Source organism: Trichoplusia ni, chromosome 12, assembly GCF_003590095.1.
Source record: "Trichoplusia ni isolate ovarian cell line Hi5 chromosome 12, tn1, whole genome shotgun sequence".
NCBI lineage: Eukaryota > Metazoa > Arthropoda > Insecta > Lepidoptera > Noctuidae > Trichoplusia > Trichoplusia ni.
In genome coordinates, this window is record NC_039489.1 from 468,799 (window position 1) to 488,538 (window position 19,740).

The 19,740-nt window shown below is 35.7% G+C and overlaps 1 protein-coding gene across 2 annotated transcripts; it reads left to right on the forward strand.

Moving 5' to 3' along the window:
- Positions 1-139: 139 nt before the first annotated feature.
- Positions 140-17,519, forward strand: LOC113499295 (phosphatidylinositol 4-kinase type 2-beta-like). Of its 2 annotated transcripts, none has more exons than XM_026879716.1 (10): positions 140-505; positions 8,112-8,230; positions 11,156-11,356; positions 14,251-14,376; positions 14,699-14,796; positions 15,189-15,330; positions 15,671-15,813; positions 16,290-16,365; positions 16,690-16,829; positions 17,411-17,519. In XM_026879716.1, the coding sequence occupies exons 1-10, from the start codon at positions 280-282 to the stop codon at positions 17,496-17,498; spliced, it is 1,359 nt and encodes a 452-aa protein (XP_026735517.1). In that variant the 5' UTR covers positions 140-279; the 3' UTR covers positions 17,499-17,519. The 2 variants fall into 2 exon arrangements, with proteins under 2 accessions (XP_026735517.1, XP_026735518.1); XM_026879717.1 differs by lacking the exon at positions 140-505 and adding an exon at positions 530-988.
- The last annotated feature ends 2,221 nt before the right edge of the window (positions 17,520-19,740 follow it).

Below are 19,740 nucleotides of genomic sequence, written 5' to 3' on the forward strand. Positions count from 1 at the left end.
TTGCCGAATATCTGAAAATTTTATTATTGGTAAGCATAATTTAAAATGTAACAACCGGTGTGTTTCGATTAGTAAGATACTTATTTCCCAACACTAGAACTAAGGTGCGTCACACTATGACTTAACTACAGCTTGTCAGATTCAGCTGTCAGCGCTTCCTTCTATAGTCTCTGCATCATTGCTGAATGAAGTTATGTGTTTGTGTTAAATGGTTGTGAAACAAAGAGATTTATACGAAATAAATGAGGCTCTGTAGAGATTTACTGTTTAACATTACTCATGAGTACGGAAGAGACTCTGTTGAATCTCGATTTCGACAAACCGAACACAATAATTTCGCCGCCCGATGACGGTGTGGTATCTTTGTCGAGTAGTTCAGAGGAGATTTGTTTAGTGCCAGAGGTCGGGTTCGAGGGCAACGTGGATTCGCCAGGGGTGAACAGAGAGTCGCAGCCGCTGCTAGGCGGCCGCGGCGACTTCGAAGTATCATACAATCATTTTCCAGGTGAGCCAATACACGAGTTCAGTTACGACGCACTGACTCATGTTCCTTTATAATTAACTTGTTAAGGCTTATTTACTGGCAGCAAAACACTCGCATTACAATGTTTCAGTACTTTTTGTCTGAAAAAACACTTGTGGGACTTCTTATGTTGAGTTATACGGCTTCCATGGTCGTTGGTAAAGGTTCAGCTAAAAACATCTGTTCGTAAATGCGTTTGTTTACCTTGACGTTATAATAGTTCATTTATCGTAAGTGATTAGAAACTTGTAGTGTCAATGTTACTACCAAATTGCATGTTACTGAGTATTATTGATTGTACTAACTTCAGTCTGTTGTTTATTCAAAAAAAGTATACACATACATAGTGTATGAACATAGCTACAGAAGTATAACACTATTTTCAGTGAAGTGTAACGGCTGAACTGTAGTTTCAGTGCCAATGTTTTGTTATGTTTGAAAAAATGGAAGGACCTTTTGAGTGCAGTGAGTATTGTGTGTATATAAACCCAGACAATAGACTCCAAGATTCTGTAAAAAGTAACACTGAAAAAGTTTTCAGTAACACTTATTTCTGTTTCACCATATGGCAGCTAACACAAACACTTTCAGTATTGTTTATCTTTCTCACATAATTTTATGGCTTGACAATGAAAATGAACTGTATTGTTAAAAATTCAAGTTTGGAATACATTCAGTTTGCACTTTACAGATTTTATTACTTTTTTTTATTTTGCTGTTGTGGCAATGACATTTTTGTGACGAAATGTTTTATTGTATTGTGTACTAATAAAAGCACTTTAAGATAGATTATGTTTGATGATAAACAATAATTGGAAAGATATAATCTTTTTTGTGAGCCGAGGTAACAACAAAAATGCTTTGTATATTAGTTAGGCTGGCCACTTTTATATTCATGCATTTTTAATTAAATTCTGTTCATAGGAGCAAAAGTGGCAATTAAAATGTTGTGTTGGCAAATAACTAGGTTTAGAATTTTTATAAAATAGTCAAACTGTAAAAAAAAAATGTTTTTATCTTCGGCCTCACATTACTCTGTATCATTTTATGCATTTAAAGAGTATTCCTATTTGAATTTTTCTACTGGTCATTTTCTTCCTTGTTATCTTGACCATCTGTTTCTAGCGCTTTATATTATTTTATTTATTAAATACAAAGTGAATCTAAGAACTAATGGCATTGACACCATACAACATTTCAACCACATTTTGTGTCTCTATTGATTGACATAGTACTGGTTTAAAATTAATTAAATATAATTATTTTAATTGTCAACATGTACTAATAAATTAAATAGTGAAATGTATCAGAACTTAGTAGCCTTAACTAATTTATGATCACTTCTAATTCTTACAATTAACTTGTTTTATAATGACATTATTTAGCTGCACCAGCCATTCTAGGCAAGTGATAATTGTTAACATTAATAACCTACACATTCACTCATTTATTTATAGTTTTAACCCAAAAGCCAAATAGAAACCTGTCCAAACTCAAACACAACTCTTACTTATAAATGCTAATGTGTTACCCTCATTTCGATTCTGTTACGTAAGCTGGTGTTAGGTGCCCACGAGATTATCAGAGTTTGTAGATAACTATGCAAATTGTTATTGATTGTTGAGGTACTGTTATCTTGTATGTTTATTGATTTTATGTGGGGAATACAAGTTGGAAAAGGTCTTTATAAGTCCAATGTTCTAGTTCAGACATATGACAGCTTAACTCTAACATAGAGTAGGGCAACTACCACATCCAAATGTTTATTGATTTCATGTGTGGAATATTAGTTGAAAAATGTCTTCATAATTTTATTTTGTAGTTTAGCCACATACCTAATAGTTACAACATAGAGTAGGGGAAACAGCCACAACCAAAAGTAAAAAAATTGCAACTGTAGATGCTTGACGGTGTCTTATACGTCGTGTCTTTATAGTTAATGCGCCTGCAGGAGTTATTGGATGAATGTGGGTGTCCTAATAAAAGAAAAATGTTGGATTGCCAACTAAAATCTTTGGAATGTGAGGGCATACCACCGCCTCTCTTGGTATAAGTATTGTAGTGGTGGGAGCGAAACAGCGCATAACAGAGCTTAGAGTAGCGTCTCGCTTCATCAACTTACTATAACACTTGATAATAGGGTTACAGGGCTTATTAGATGAAGATACGCGCATATTAGACATTTCGACAATGAAAAATGGGTTATTAAAAATAAAACAAACCCCATATCACCTTTCCCAAATATTTTAGACAAATCCTTGTACAACAACTTTCGAAAGCTATCTGACTGTTCTCACGCAACGATGTAGGTGTTGCGCGTCTTCCTCGCGTTGTGAGGCCTCGATAAAAGGGCCCGTTTTCTTTTGATGCTCCAGTACAATTGCATAAGAATTGCTTTAATACTGCCAGCCACTTTCAGTGTATTATGCCATTAGAATTGTTTTTTACTAACAAGATATCGTAGGCAATTTTTACGAAGCAATCATTCTTCGATACATTAGGTTGGCCATTAACTGGATTGTCGACATATTACCAATTAAGCTTTAATTAAGCTTATTATAGCAAGTGGGTATATAACAAAATGTTTTAATGTTTATTTTTAACATCTTTCCCACAATGACCACAAATAAACTGGCTTCGTTCGTAGTCTGTGGTCCCCAGAGTGCTGGCTTTCTTCATACAATCCATTAAATTATATTGGTATTGTTAAGCTATTAGTGCTATATGTTGTTTTGTGGTTTTGAGTACTATTATGTTTTCCTCTAAAAGCTTTGCCAAGAATGATGATACCTATTACTAAGTCTTGCGGTAAACATATTATAAATTATGCTAAGCATGTCCTCTTAGATCTATAATTATAATTAGCCACATTCTCATTATTCGTTTTAGTACTTTTTAGAGCTACTTAGTAAAAACGAAAGCCTATTACAGAGGCTCCGCTCATTGTTCGTCTGTCTGTCAACCGTGTCATCTGAAGAGCATCTTAAAATTATCAGATGATTTATATCGGTTACCCTTGCCGCCATAGCAAGTAAAGAATGGAGTCGTTCGTTGATAAATTAGTTGGGTGAACGGAATGAATTTCAGGGATCCACAAATTTCTTTGTCTCCCACCCGTTATATTATTCTTTATCTTATTTGTACGGAACCCTCATTGTCGCGAGTTCATCTCACACTTGACCATTTCTTTTATTTTAACCCATCAGTATTATAAACATTATCATACATACCATTTCATTACAAACCTGTTGCGTAAAACAGTTAAAAATACTTCCGAAATAAAATATAATTCAGAATGAAATTAATATAAATACGTGTGAGATATCACTTGTATCATTCATCGCTACAAAGAAACACTGTCGTTATGTACGCCCCTATATTTGCTTATAATTAAAATTAATTCATTCATAACGTCTTGTTTGTGTATCTGGATACGTTTGCGAGGATGCGTCATCTTCCGCGTCATTACATATACTTTACTGACTGTACTCTGTACCTAGCTATATAAGAGAAAAAGGCCTTGTATGAATGTTTACTTTAAAAACTCAAGTCTTCGGTTCCTTGATGTTAATAAAAATACCTTTCTCCTATTTTAAACAAAGTACCTACCCAGAACCTCTACCTAAAACAGTTTTTATTAATCATCTGTTTTGTGTACCATGTTTTTGAGTAAATCTAACCTTAAATTGTTATCTTTGAGGTTAGATTTTATGGTTAGGTACATAAGGATAATGTCTTTTTGCGTGAACTGAGTTCGGGTCCAGCGTGCTGTTTTGCTGAAAATACATCATTGAACTTTGGAGGAAACAATATCTAGATATGGACCACGAATACATCTGTAGGCTGACTTGATTAATTGATTATCTTAAGTACCGAAGGTAGATCAATCAGTTTCACACGTAATCAATTATCTTTCTTCTTTTACTCATTAAACTTTATACAAATTCAAATTCGACAAGCATCTTCAGCATACATTTAAAATATCTATATTATGAATAAACGTTACGATTTCAGTCGTAAATTATAGATGTACGTCATTGAAAACATCTCCTATTTATTACAGTAGGATCCGTTCGGGCCATTGATATATTTGGACTTAAAAGGATTAGATACTGATCTTGTATATGATTTGAGTTTGAGTGTTTATAACGTAATATTTCAGGTAAATATCTTGGAAATTTAAGTAGGAAACGACGGGCCGTCCCCTATAAACAATTTAAATATGCTTTTCTGCATTTTTTGATTGATTCTTCTTAATTTAATTTGTTCATACAACGATTTTAAATAATTTATCTTGAACGTATAAAAATTAAGGATCTGTTTACGTAGTAACAACTGATAAAATATTGATTTATTTTTTGTGCATCATAATGTATAATTTTTGTGTTTTTTTTTACCATCGCTGCTATAGGCAAATGGCGCCGTTTGTTAGCGAAAAGTAAGCATATTTGTTTTTGTAATAGAAAGAGCTTGTTGTCATAGTAGTGTCGGCTTTAAATACTGTGTGATACTAGAACCCAAGAGAGATCTAGAACTTCATACAAATTATTTTGCTTATATTTTAAGTTTAATATCTTTTACGCCCTGTCTGGGATTTTTGTTTTAGCATTGCCTTTTTGTTTTTTTAGGCTTAAATACATTATTCCATAAAACGTAATAAGCAGGTTCATAAGACGTAGCATATAATTTGTGTAATCGGCTTTAAGTTAGTCGTAAAATGTAGTAGATCAATAAGTTTTGTCCCTTTTTGCGCTAGAAATCATTAACGACATATACTTAAATAATATAATATTATATATCAATATCTATATATACAACTAGGTTAACGCCCTTTCCCCGTTATTCATAACTGGCTTCTATTACTCAGATCAATCTGCTTCAACGAACAGAGGCCGTATATGTTTTAAAACTGTATAATTCCAATGCAAAGAATATTATTTAAATGTACTAAGTGAAGAGTTTTGGGTCTTTTACAACACTTATATTATGCACATTCTCTGCTAGACGTTTTTGGTAAACGCAGGTTCCTTTATAGGCTCTCTTGAGTATACAAATATTGTCAAATTTAATTCAATTTCCATTCATACATTGGTACTTGTAAATTGCGGAATTGGAGCTCTGGTCTCGTATATATCTCGGCTATCCGTGCAGTCACAGTGAAGTACTTTATAGCCGATCTTTGTCAACGTAAATAAGTCTATCCCTATAAAATATGACCGCTATAAAATTACTAGAAATAAGCGTATCACATGCACGACGGATACTCCAACTGTAATCACACGCTAGATAGCTAATAATCTAATTACAAGAGTTAAATACTTAATCCCATTACTTTGAATACTCCGTGAAACCGACTAGACTAGACTTATTAAGCTTGATAATATTCTGCGAAGAATGTATATTATGTTAGTACTATTTTAATAAGACACAGATTCGTATCGCTTTCTGCCTATATTATAAGAAATTCTCGTCTCACGGTGTAATTGAACTTTTTTTCTATTATCGATAATTTTGCATACCTCAATTTTTTTGTTCCCTTCTATTTGTACGGCAAAACGACGTTTGCAGGTTGCAGCTAGTAATAATAATAATAAGATATGTTTATTTTGTGGTGTCGGATGTTATTGATTTTGGTTTTATCAGATTGACACCTGCGAATCTTTCCCGATCTTAAACTTTGTTTTTAAAAGGTCTGCGACATAAAAATATTTGATTTATGACAAACAAAAAATCTTCAATTTATTTCATTTCTTTTAAATCTTTCATCTTCTTAGTATCTAAACCAATGTAGCATAGTTTCCGCATTCAAACAATGACTACAATTACGAGCATACGGTATGTATCTTAATCATACCGATGCATGCACGCATATCGATTTTGTAATCGATAACATTAGTGTTGCAGGTCAAACAAACTACGATTGGATATGAGTCACACGATTGTATACAGTTTCAATATTACGTCTTTCGTGATTAACTCGCGGTTTCATTGTTATTCCTAACGCAATATGGTGTAATAATACAGTAGCCATAATTAAACATTAATTGAATTATCTTTGTTGTGAACTGTGGTATTTGCTTACATAGGGAATCCCTTGGAATCTACTGCTTGACACGCTGAACACTATATATAGTCGTACTATCCACCGTATGCGGAAATGTTTTGCTTGATGATGTAAATAAAAACCTTATTTCTAGAAAATTACTCTTTACATAAAATCGTTTTGAAAACGAGAGATAGGGTAGTGTATATTGTAAGTTATCGCGGTGGTCTGAAAAAGCGTTGCTGTGTACTTTGTATCCTTGTAAAGTTTTGCAGAAGTTATGACAGGGAAAACCTATTTTTTTTTTCTTTTAAATAAATTCAGGCTAAATGTTATAATAGTAATCAATAGATTAAATATTTTATTATTTATCTTTATGTTACTCAGACTATCTTCTATACCAATAGAAAAGAGTTATCTAAATATTGCAGTCTTATTTATTGTCTTTCAAATATTAAAATGGTTTTAAGTGTCTTTTTTTGTTCCTACAGGTCCTCTTAGACCAATAGCCAGCTAGGCAATGTCGACTCTAGGAAGCTTAAAATTCATTTATATTTGAATTGCAAAAGTCATAACATTTATCCTATTTGCTATTTCATTTAGCACATATAGTACGGTTTGAGTTTCCACCTTCAAGGATGGATTCAATTCCAAAGGAAAAAATATATTTTATTTAACACTATCGTTCCATGCCGCAAAGATTTCTCGACAAAACCGACCTTATCACCCTTAAAATAAAGACGGTTATCACTAATCGCCAGACAAAACGGGGTCGTCTCACGTGACATAGGATTTTGACCGTGGCTGTTTCGCTGTTTCCTCTGCCGCTGACAGAGTCATCAATACGTGTGAATCATTGATGATTACCTTATCAGATACTTGATAACTAATATTTATTCATAAGTATAGTACTTAGTTATATCTGTAGAAGATAAGTTTTAAATAAGGCCAATTAAGTCATGTTATATTTAGGAAATATTTTATCAGAAAAGTTATGAAAATCATTTTAAATTCCTTGCCACTTTTATCTCTTTACGGAATCGCTTATATCTCTTTATGTCTTCCTTGTGTCATACTGCAAGTCACTAAATTAATCTGCAAGAAGATAACCATTCTGTATCATATTCATGTCATTATCAGCCCATAATCGTCCACATAGGCTTCTCCAATTGCTCGCCAACGAGATCCTTCTTCGGTCATGTTCATTCAGGCCATATCATATGCATCGGCCACTAAGCAAGTTACAATTCTCCAAGCACTAACGCTGGCAAATCGCTCCAATGTATCAACTATTAGCCAAGTGACATTGCTACTGTTTTTAGGGTTAATAGAAAACGGTCGAACGTATAACAATGATAGATCCAAGTCAGGTGATTTAACGAAAACGCCAACAACATGTATTATCATCATCATCTCGGCCTATAGCTGTCCACTGCTGGACATAGGCCTCTCCATATGTTCTCCGGCGCGACCGGTTCATTGCCACCTGCATCCAGCGAGCCCCAGCGGTCAACACCATGAATTAACATCTTACATTTTGCACAGATGACCCGCAGTTCAGCGAACTGGTGTGGCAGGCGGAGGTGGCCATTGATAATGGCATCTTCCCGGAGAGGATCTACCAGGGCTCCAGCGGGTCATACTTCGTCAAGAATCCTGGAAACGTAAGTTTCTTTTAATTCATTGTGAAAAACGACTCCCGCATTAAGGAATTTAATATTTGTGTCGCTTGGGCTTCCACAAACGTACAATTCAAGTGCACAAAGACACTGAGATACCCAGTTTAATTATTACAAGTTTGTAAGTGACATTTTTTTTAAGATTTGATTTAGTTTAATCAAGTCGGAGGTCTCATCATGAACACTCGTTCCCTCTTGGAAGGAAGTAGGTAGTTAATTACTGACTAAACTGGAAAGCCGTGCTCGGCATCCGCCTTTTGGTATCTCTCCATGCGTTCTTATTCTTCGCAGTCTTCGCTTGAAATGTTTCTCATTCAAGTCATCCCTGTATATTGTTATGTAGATTGTAGGGCCAGTTTTCACACTGAGAAGATATCGAGTTCATCCTACTACATTATTAATGAATAATACAATTTATTTCGGGATTTAATATCAAAACTTTCATGTAACTGTTAATGCTAGTCTAAAGGCTCATTGTAATTTAATTAAATTCTTTGTAACCGATTTCCTCTTTTCAAAATTCTATAAACGAAATCTAGATAATATTTTCCTCATATTTCGCCTTTCAGGAAAACGAAATTGGTTTTCAGTGTTATCTGATACCTTTATTTACCTGTGAACGAAATAATGTGACCCCAATCACGCCTCTCCCTTTATAGCACGGCGTCCCTTAAATGACATTGAATACAAATTGATTCTCGTCGGATTTTTAACCTCGTGACGAAAAATCTTCTGAACCTCTATCAATGTCACATTATTCAATGAGTTTTCCTGTCCCGTCTGTCACTAACCGTCGATAATACTCAGTGACTGAATAAATCGTTGACCTGTACATTAACTTGAGAGATCTATTACCGCAAAACTGCATTGTTTCAAACTAGTTGTATCTCTAGATTCTTGTTTCCGATGCGGTTAATGCAGATTTTTTCCCACGTGTATTATTGATTACGTTTTGTATGAGGTTGACACTATGGAGGCCTCTTTTTTATTCCAACAAAAAAATTAACCACGGTCCACTTTTCGATGGATCAATCGAATAATTTTGGTAGCAAAAAGGTTTTCGGAGACTTTGTATTAAGTCTTATCATATATGAATAATTAGATAAACTCCTTGGACTTTGATCATTCATTACATTTAGGTAACGTACATTCGTTATCAGTGAACTCACTACAATCATTTCCTTCCTTGCATCTTGCTGAAAGGTGATATTATGTCATTGCGTTTATTAGGTCAACGACATCAATGCCGATTAACACGTTTAACTGGTTTCAGTCTAGGCCGACACGTAATATGGCTATTTAATGTTCCTTCTGTACTGGAGCGCTAAAACAAAGAATTTCGAATGTAGGTCAAAGGAAATTGAAAGAAAGTCGATTTATTACATTCTCTTAATCCAATGCCTGTCTGTTTGAAAATCATTTATAAAAGAGTGTTCTGCAAGCTATTGTTTCTTGATACAATATGGCGTTATTATTTTATTGATGGAATTAAGACCTTTTTCGTCTGGTTATTGATTCCCTTTAAGTTTTAGTATGTAATCGTTATACCTCGCTCACTACTCGGGGACCTAATACCACCTTTTAAAGTAAGTTGCGGGTGTGGAAGTGGGGCGGCGCACTACACCGTAGAACTGTGTCTCACTTCCACTACTTCAAAAATCTTACTTTACGACGTGGTGGAAGATCCTCAAATGCCTGAAAACTTATTTAGTTTTGAGGTAGCATGTGAGCGTACATTATATCAGCTGTCTAATCGGGGAAGAGTGGACCACAAGCTTAGCCCCCTCTTTTGGAAAGACAGATACATTATGATACATTTTCTAGTTAATAAATGATTAGGAATAAAACAAGTGCCTTGTCTTGTATTTGATTTTTCACTAGTATAACTATTCAATGTGTTTTATTGTGTGTGATTATCTGAATAACTCTATCTTTAGGTATTTGGTTTAGTGTGGAAAGTGGCTTAAAATCGTTCCTTGGCATTGACCTTGAAACACACTTAAGAAGTGGTTTAGGTATGTTACAAATAAAAAATATAAAACTCGACTTGTAGCTAAGCTAATCATGCCGCATTAATAAACATTTATGAAGATTAACTCTCGATTGTTACGTAAGTCGACGCTTTGATTTTAAAATAGCCTTCGATTGCGTTAATTGTGACGTAGTTCCAAAGAAATTCGGCTATATCGGGTTCTCATCTAAATTGCTTAACATTCTTTACAAGTTACCTTCGTGATTGCTCATAATGCGGTCAAAACGGGAGCAATTGTTTGTACACCCTAACAAAACTGGGGTGGCGTCACCCAAAGCTGTGTGTTGGAACCTTTTATTTTTAAATAAACATTAAGGCTTTGTTTCTCGAAGAGGTAGAATTTATACTGATTCATACCAACCTCTGCAGGTAAAAGAGGGCAAACTTGTTTCATTGGCTTCGCAGAAACGTGAGCAAATTGTGACATGAAATGAAAATTTTCTTATACACGAACGGACATCAGTCAAACAAACTTGACAAAGTTTTTTAAAACTAGTTTGTAATATTTCTAGTTCCTTGCTGAGTAGATATACTAGTGATTTAGTTGAATGGGATGAAATGAGCTACATTAAGTGCACTTGTTATCATATTAAAATACAATGCCTTTGTTGACGGATTGTGGATGTGTTTCACAGGGCCTGTTATAAATAAATACATAAGTTGGTTTCTTGTGTGATTGAATGCCTAAATATTTTTTATGTCTTTGGGTCATACCCACATTTACAAAAAAAAGAAACAATATTCAACTTTGATAATGGCTAAAAACTTTGTTATTTGGGACTATTTTTACTATAGAACTTACCTATAAAATGTTTGACAGTTAATTTTCCAATATCTTGAACAATTTTTATCATTCTATCCAAAATAATTTCTTCCAGAAAATCATAGGCGTATTTAAGCCGAAAGACGAGGAACCATACGGCCGGCTGAACCCGAAGTGGACGAAATGGATGCACAAGCTGTGCTGTCCGTGCTGCTTCGGGCGCTCCTGCCTCATCCCCAACCAGGGGTACCTGAGCGAGGCCGGCGCCAGCCTCGTCGACTCCAAGATAGGACTCAAGATTGTGCCGAAGACTAGGGTGAGTTATCATTTAGATACGGAACTTGAGCATCTATCATTATATTCATTATCCTGTCCGTTAAATATCATCATTTTCCCTCCGTCCCTCTATGCCATGTAGTTGCAATGCTGTAAGGGGTAGTTTAAGTTTCGTAAAAAAAATATACCCTTCACCTGATTCCGTCGGCTCTTTGGATGGTGAGGTGGTAGATCCCTAGTCTCTATACTTTTTATTGACGCTATAACTTCAAGGAACTAAGCCCTGTCCTTTTGAAGTTTGGGGAATATCAGTCCTTTACGTACCGACTTCCTTGAAAAGTCTCGCTCCAAGAGTATTTATTTTAGCAGGCGTATTCAGGAACTCAATCCACACTATTTGATCATAATATATCTTAACCTTCAGACAGACTCATTAATATTTTCGCTCAGCAAAGTTGCGTCTGATTATGTACCATTAATAACCGCATTGTATTATAATTGTTGACTGACGTATTATTAATTATATTATCAGTTTTTATTTGCGTTTGTAATTCTTTGTGACGTCACTTACATCCGTTCCGATCTTATTATTTTTAAATTCATTATTTTGGCCAACTTATGTGTATCTAGAAAGGGATTGAATATTAAAAATATATGTGAACCTAAAATGGTCTAGACTGAATCCTTCAGACCGAATGGGTACAAGAGCATAAAAAAAAATTAAAATACAAAAAAAAGGTCTGCGCAACGATTTGCTTACAACTATTATATACTCTACTTGTAATTTAGCAAATAATAATTTAATAATAACCTAAAAAAAAAACAACCATGTTACTTTCCTAAATTTATTTTCGCGTGTCCTAGAATAACTTAGAAAGTACATATGACATTGACGTACGCACATCGAAGCCACAACCTTGTGCTAATAAATCGACGCGATAGACCCCTGAGCTATACTTTGTAACATTTTAAATCAATATCTTAGACAGACAGTATATGACATTATAGGTCATATTAATAGATAAAAATCACGTGGGTTCACATCACTTGTATATTTTTTCTCGATCTCATTACAGCAAATGGCAACACATGTTGTTATGTATCCAAAATCAACCTTATTTCTATGTTATTAAGGTGGTTTTGTTGTTTTTGTTATGTGAACTTGTGTGTTCGTTTGTATATTATCATAAATATGTAGTCATTAATTCAGTACAGGCGTCCTGACCTCGCGAACGAACAAGTTTAGTGATTATAACTTGTAATACAAGATTATGTATTTTGTTTTAGACCTTGATCAAATTTTAAATTAATAATGAGCAACGGGATACTTGAAAGTAATAGATGAAGCTTAAATAGGTGTTGTCCGCGGACCCGCCCACTTCAAATCGAAAATGATCCCACGGAAACAAAAAAATCGTAATAAAACTATATGTGTGAAGACGTACCACCAAGCGCAGCGTAGGACGGCCACCTGCCAGATGAACCGACGACATGGTGAAAGCCGCTGGGTCTCGTTGGATGCAGGTGGCAATGAACCGGTCGCGCTGGAGAACGTATGGCGAGGTCTATGTTCAGCAGTGGACAGCTACGGGCTGAGATTATATATATGATGATGCGTGGGTTTCGTCTAAATCAGTTCAGTGGATTTTTTCGTAAAGAGGAACAAACATACATACATACAAACTTTCGCGTTTTTTATTAGGATTGGTAAAGGATATCTATTCATTACAGTGATGTTGGTCGTATATGTCTTATTTTTAAGAAAATGTTATCTTTACTTGATCATATCCAACTACACACAGGTTATCTGTTTAGTTAATAACAACAAGTTGCACTCTTACATTTTGGTACTTAATACAGAAAATCTAAATGTGTCTAAAAAGAAGGATAACTGATATACTCGTACAAGTACTATTAATATTCATGAATTAAATTAGTTTTTATCCGGATTCCATCTCAAGATATACATCATTGAAAATCAGTTATCATACATATTTATAAATAGTTATCATTAAGCATCATGTACTCATATGGGACATTATTTTAGTATAAAGTAGCTACATATTATATACTAGCTTTTCGCCCGCGGCTTCGCCCGCGTCGATGTCGGTTATACCGCGTTTCCAAGAGAACTCTTTAAGAGTCCGGGATAAAAACTATCCTATGTTCTTTCTCAAGGTCAACTCTATCTCTGTACCAAATTTCATTAAAATCAGTTCAGTGGTTTAGACGTGAAAGCGTAACAGAGAGATAGATAGACAGACAGACAGAGTTACTTTCGCATTTATAATATAAGTAGGGATTTATTTGCTTACTTAGATGACCCTTACCTAACAGCCTGTGACCGCTATGCACAGGCCGCTTTCCATATATGCACGGTTGGAGAAATGATTACGACACAAGCTCAGTTTTGTTTAAGATAGAATCTGAAGTATATGTGTAATCATAATAATTATATATAAAAGTCAAACTTTTGCACTTTAGATCTAAGATACACCTCCTTTTTTGGGTTATCCCTAACTGTCGCACTCCAGGTAAAGGCCTCCATTCTGTTTTTCCCCACATTGTCCAAAATATTTCTCCTGCCATCCATTTTTTCTGGTATGACTCCAGATCCTCGCCATCTCATTCGGGGTTGATCTCATCACCGCTTTACGTTTCCACCCCTTCTAGAACCAGTTTAAGAATGTTTCCACCTTTCCTCTTTATGATGATGATTAAATCCTGTTATCCCTCATGAGGGTCATAGGGCTTGCAGAAGGTTTGTCCTCTCTTCCTATGGTATTCTATCTGGTATTCTCTCTTCCTATCCTACTCGTGGTAAATAAAGACCAGTCAGGCCACTTTTTCGTCGCCGGTTTAAGTTTTCACCCCTTGTGGAACCGGCTTCCTATGTCTAATGCAATGTTAATGTATGTACTGTAATGTTGTCAGGTGGTGAAGCTGGTGTCGGAGACGTTCAACTACCTGCGGATAGACCGCGAGCGCTCGCGACTCAAGCGCGCCATCACCGAGCAGTTCCCCAACCTGCGGTTCAACAGGATGGGCCTGCCTCCCAAGGTAAACTACTACTTCCAAAACTATTGAGACTTATATGAACAGATATATAAATTTGTCTGAAAATGTCGGGTGAAATGAACATTTTATTATTATTAATATTTTATGAGGATCGCAACCAGAGTCAATTTCTAAGTTTTGTAATTTAAAAATTGAAAATCGAATTGCGCTATCCATATAAATACTATTTAATTATCACACGAAATATTGTTATTTTTCAGTGGTAGGACAAAGAGTTCATATAAAATTTACTTTTAAAACCTTTTTTCACAAAAAAGATGATAGATTGATACATATTAATATTAACCTGTACGCTTCCCTGCAGGCGGGTTCATTCCAGTTGTTCGTGGAGGGCTACAAGGACGCGGACTACTGGCTGCGGCGCTTCGAGCAAGACCCGCCGCCGCCGCACGTCATGAAGAAGTTAGTTGCGGATATATCCACTTATTATTATTGAGATATGGGAGATTGGTGCAAAGTGATTGGGCATCCGTTTTTTAAATTAAGACCAGTGGCTAATATTGATAGAGTCCACTTTCGTGTGAAACAAGGCATGTTTTTTTATAATTATAATGTCTTTAAATTTTAAACTTATTGGGTATTCGTTTCTAAAATTAAGACGTGTTTTATAAGTTGCTGTAGTACATTTTTGTGTAATAACAATGAACAAGTTTTCTTGATGCAAAATAAATACTTTATTTGTCTTTACACTAAATTGTGATATTTTTGCAAAAAATCTGAAAGTCTATATTAGAAACTTCTGTCTAGCCGTGAAACAGTAAATACTAAAAAAACGTAATTTCTCATTGTTTCAGATTCCAGCTCCAATTCGAGCGGCTGGTGGTGTTGGACTACATAATCCGCAACACGGACCGCGGCAACGACAACTGGCTCATCAAGTACGACGCGCCCGCGCAGCAGCCGCCGCACGCTGATATCGACCTTAGGGACCCCTCCGTGAGTACATAGTTCTTTGTTAAAAGTAGTAAAAGGAATTAGTGTCTAGTGTCACGAGCTTTTAGTTTTATTCGACTATACGTTGTACCATGTGGTCATTGTTTACCTAAAGGAGAAAAATGTCATTGGTTTTAAAGACCGTAATAATAATCGATCGTCGTCAAAAATGGGTTTCTTCTAAAAACCAAAAATGAAATCAATCGAGATTGCTGTAATGTTTACCCACTTTTTTTTCAAACAATATGTCATTGGCAATGTCTTCTCCACAATGAGGGTGGGGATTTGTAAAAGCTGTACCTGTTTGAGAGCGTAGTGCTAATATACAAGGTGTGGTTGCCAGGAGTGGCGCGGCGCGGAGGTCCGCATCGCGGCCATCGACAACGGGCTCGCGTTCCCCTTCAAGCACCCCGACAGCTGGCGCGCCTACCCCTACCACTGGGCCTGGCTGCCGCACGCCAAGCTGCCCTTCAGCCAGGACACCAAGTAAGACCCGACTATATCTACTGCTATATTCACGAGAAACATTTTTTCATATCGAAGTTATCGCGACTATTTTAGTCGTCGAAGATACCTGTGGTATAAGTACCACAGGTATCTTCGACGACTAAAGGTCGAAGGTAGGTTAAGACCTACCTTCGACAAGACGACAATTGCATAGGTTCCAAGTAATTGTCAAAATCAACATGCTACTCGTTACTGGTTACTGGAGATAGGCTCCTTTTTCCGCACGTATATTCTAAGGCGGCTCATTGTGCGGCAGGTGCTTCCGAGAAGCCGTCAGTCCATCCATACCAACTTCCTCTAGAAGTGCAGAAGTCTTCTGGGAATCATGCTACTCATACGAGCTTTTAAACTTCAAGTCCCGCACTTTCTAAGTGTCGATCTGTCGCCCCGACAATTTATTGATACTGATAATTCTTAATGATACCTTTAACTGATCAGCGTCTATTTGTTTACAGGGAACTAGTGCTTCCATTGCTATCAGACATGAACTTCGTGCAGGAGTTATGTGATGAACTACACATATTATTCAAAGTAAGTTGTACATAATAACGTGACACTTAGAAGAAAGCAAGACATTGCTTAAAATCAATTTTAGGCTACAAAGCAATCGTCAAAAGGATGTCAGCAAGCTCTGTGGAGCCTGAAAGGCTTTTACCGTGGCCCCGGTACACGAAGGGTAACGGAAAGAATATGAGTGGGTCTTAATCAGTAGGAGCCTCTGACACTCCCTTCCGCTTAATTGAAAGCTGAAGAAGACATTTGATAATTTCCTGTCCAAAAATCGAGCCATAAATAAAACAAACACTCAATATTTACTTGTAAGAGTCGTTAAACAAACCCATTTGTTTCATGCAGCAAGACAAGGGCTTCGACAAGGGTCTGTTCGAGCGCCAGATGTCGGTGATGCGCGGCCAGGTCCTGAACCTCACGCAGGCGCTCAAGGACAACAAGAGTCCCGTGCAGCTCGTGCAGATGCCCGCCGTCATCGTCGAGAGGTACGCACGAATTATATTATACTTACGAAATATTGGATTGTCGCTGGACTTGGAGCTTATAGAGTCATTAGCCGCATAGATACAGTTGAACCCGATAATGAAAGACATGTATGTCCAAGTTATTTATTTTCATTTTCAAAAATGGTTCCCCCAGTAAGGCTTAATCACTATGTCGCAGAGCGTTCACAAACAAACCCGATCATAAAATTATATTATGTTCTATTTCTTTGGTTCACAAACATTAAAGTCACATGTACAAATATACCCAGACTCGGGACAAGTGACAGACACACAGTCACAGACCAGACATTAGTGTGTCACACGTGTGTGTAATTGAATAAAAATACACAGGATATGTAGTTAGTATACATTTAAGATGATGAATTGCACTTTTGAATCGAATAGTATATTATCTCTTAACCAACTTTCACTGAAGATAAACTAGTTCCTATAAATTGCACAGGTACTAACTAAAAGACCAAAATTAACTCACAAATATTGCCCAATATTTTTTACTTAACTCCCCTAATTATAATGTAACTAATAAGCATTAGATTATCATCTCTCGCCTCTGTTTGCAGGTCTAAGAGCGGTTCGACGTCGTCACGTTTCTTCGACTCGTTCCAGCAGCGGTTCCAACACAAGTCGCCCTTCTTCTCCTGGTGGTGAACACACACGCTCACCACTAGATAGGTAAGTTATAATACAAGCTTTTCAACTTATAAGACACTAAAAAAACATTATTTAAGTTCAGGTTTCGTTATTATTTCACTTGTGCATTCGTTTTAAAGAAAATGCTGTGTAAAAAGATCTACGTGTATAGACATTTTTTTCTTACTTTTATTTTTTGTACTCCGAAATAACTCCACATGAAATCTACTGAAAAAAAAATCGTGCCCGTCGCTCATTTTCACGTTAAATGACAGACCCTTGAATATTGAAGCGCTAATTCACTTATATGTCACTTGAACAAAAAAAATAACGATCACTTTAAAAAAAACGCCCTTGAAAATTCAATATTCACCTTCATTTTAATTTGTCCACAGACATATATCAAACAAATGGTGATAAGTTCCACGCTGAGCTGATAACGTGTAGATGTAAACACAAATGTATGTATATGTATGTATAATGTAGATTACTATGTAAACTAGCTAATACGCTCGAAGTAGATCAAATATTTGCGTGGCGTATGCCTTGCTTAACTTGGACAAACCTTTTTTCAGTTATTTCCTTCTTCCTGTTATACACCGTGATTTTTTAGTCGTCTTACAAAAGCAGCCCAGTTCGTGTATCCAATGACTAGAACATGTTCATGATAAAAAAATAGGTATTTATGAGATTTGAATAATTTTAAAATGCAATTTTTATTCAATATGATGATGCAATTCGTAGTTTTTTAGAAACACAGCTCTGTTGCGAGCGCGGTCCCAGCTTTGTAACAATGCTGAGGGGCGCAGGCGGCGGCGTTTTGATCATTTTTAAGAGTATTTTCAGATTTCTCTTGTTTAATTTTTCTTCGTACTTATTATCTTAGTTGATGATAAAAAAATAATAATCGCGCCTAGGGGTATTTTACGTCGGATACATGAACTGGGCTGCTTTTGTAAGACGACTAAAATATCACCGTGTATAGTCGGCTTCCAGTCTTTAGTATTCATTGTGTTAACTCTTGTTATAAATATTATTGGAGATGTGGGAGAGGGATGTCGCTCTATACAATGTAGTGCGCTGTCACGCTCTTACAACTGCAATAATATTAATTAAGATATAGAGTTAGGTTAATTGAATACTCTCTAGACTCTTAAAGGAATGTTTATGGAACATTTTGAGTGCTGCGTAAATATTTTTGTAATGAAGTTTTGCTATATAGTAATGTATTTATTTCGTTGAAAAGTGTAAACAACAGTGAAGAAAATTACATTTGTAAACGAAATATATTTGTTTTCTTTATGTGTTATTTTCTTGTTACACATAAACTTCGACATTCTATTATAAATAGTTTTATTTTAACTATCAACTAAGCTATGGTATACGCCGCGCATTCAGTAATTATTATTATTTTATCAACGACTTTGCCTACAATCCTTGGCTAAAAATGTTTATTTTTGTATAATTTTATTTGTGATTGCTTTCGTTAGGGAAAGAGAGCTGAGCTCCTAGACTTAGTTTCTGATTATTTTGTATAGAGTTGTTATGAGATCGCGCTAGATGGCGCTGGGCAGCTGGAGGTAACCGGTGTTATAAATTGTAAGTCTTTTGTTATTGCCAACTTACGAGGTCATTTTGACAACGATATGTTAAAATTAGGTTTAATAACCTGCGTACAGCCTTATCAAATAACGTCTACGAAGTATCATGCTGACTTTATCAGTTTCAAGCGAAATGAAAAGGACAACATTATATAATAGTGTGTCGTTCTTGAATACAGGCATTTGTCTCGTTGATAACGGTGGGCTTACTACTGATCTATAGCTAGACAATAAACAATAAACAGTGTTCCATTTATACTGGTCTTAGCAAACATTTGAAAGCCCAAACCAACGTTATTCGGTCTCCAGTGGCGTCCAACTAGCGGTTGTACAATTATAATAATATTCTCGATGTTTAATAGCCAATGTTTAGGTCACCGTGGGCCGCTCTAGTCGAATTATACTCTGAGATACGGATTTAGCAGATTATTTTAATATTATTTACTTTGAGATCAGTTTTTTTAATATACCTGACATAAGATACAATTTTTTATCATTTGTAACAATAATAAAAATAAAATGAAACTGTTGTTATTGTGATTTTCATCTAAATACTTTAATGAAATATTGAAATAATCTGCCATGTCTAAAGTTGCCCTTATAAGAGCTATCCAATGTTGCCATGTACGATTATTAAGTCGGCAATTGTTAAGTGTAGT

Coding starts and splice junctions, on each gene's coding strand:
- LOC113499295 (XM_026879716.1), top strand. CDS start 280: ATGAGTACGGAAGAGACTCTGTTGAATCTCGATTTCGACAAACCGAAC. Junction 506..8,111: donor ATCATACAATCATTTTCCAG/GTGAGCCAATAC, acceptor CATTTTGCACAG/ATGACCCGCAGTTCAGCGAA. Junction 8,231..11,155: donor TCGTCAAGAATCCTGGAAAC/GTAAGTTTCTTT, acceptor AATTTCTTCCAG/AAAATCATAGGCGTATTTAA.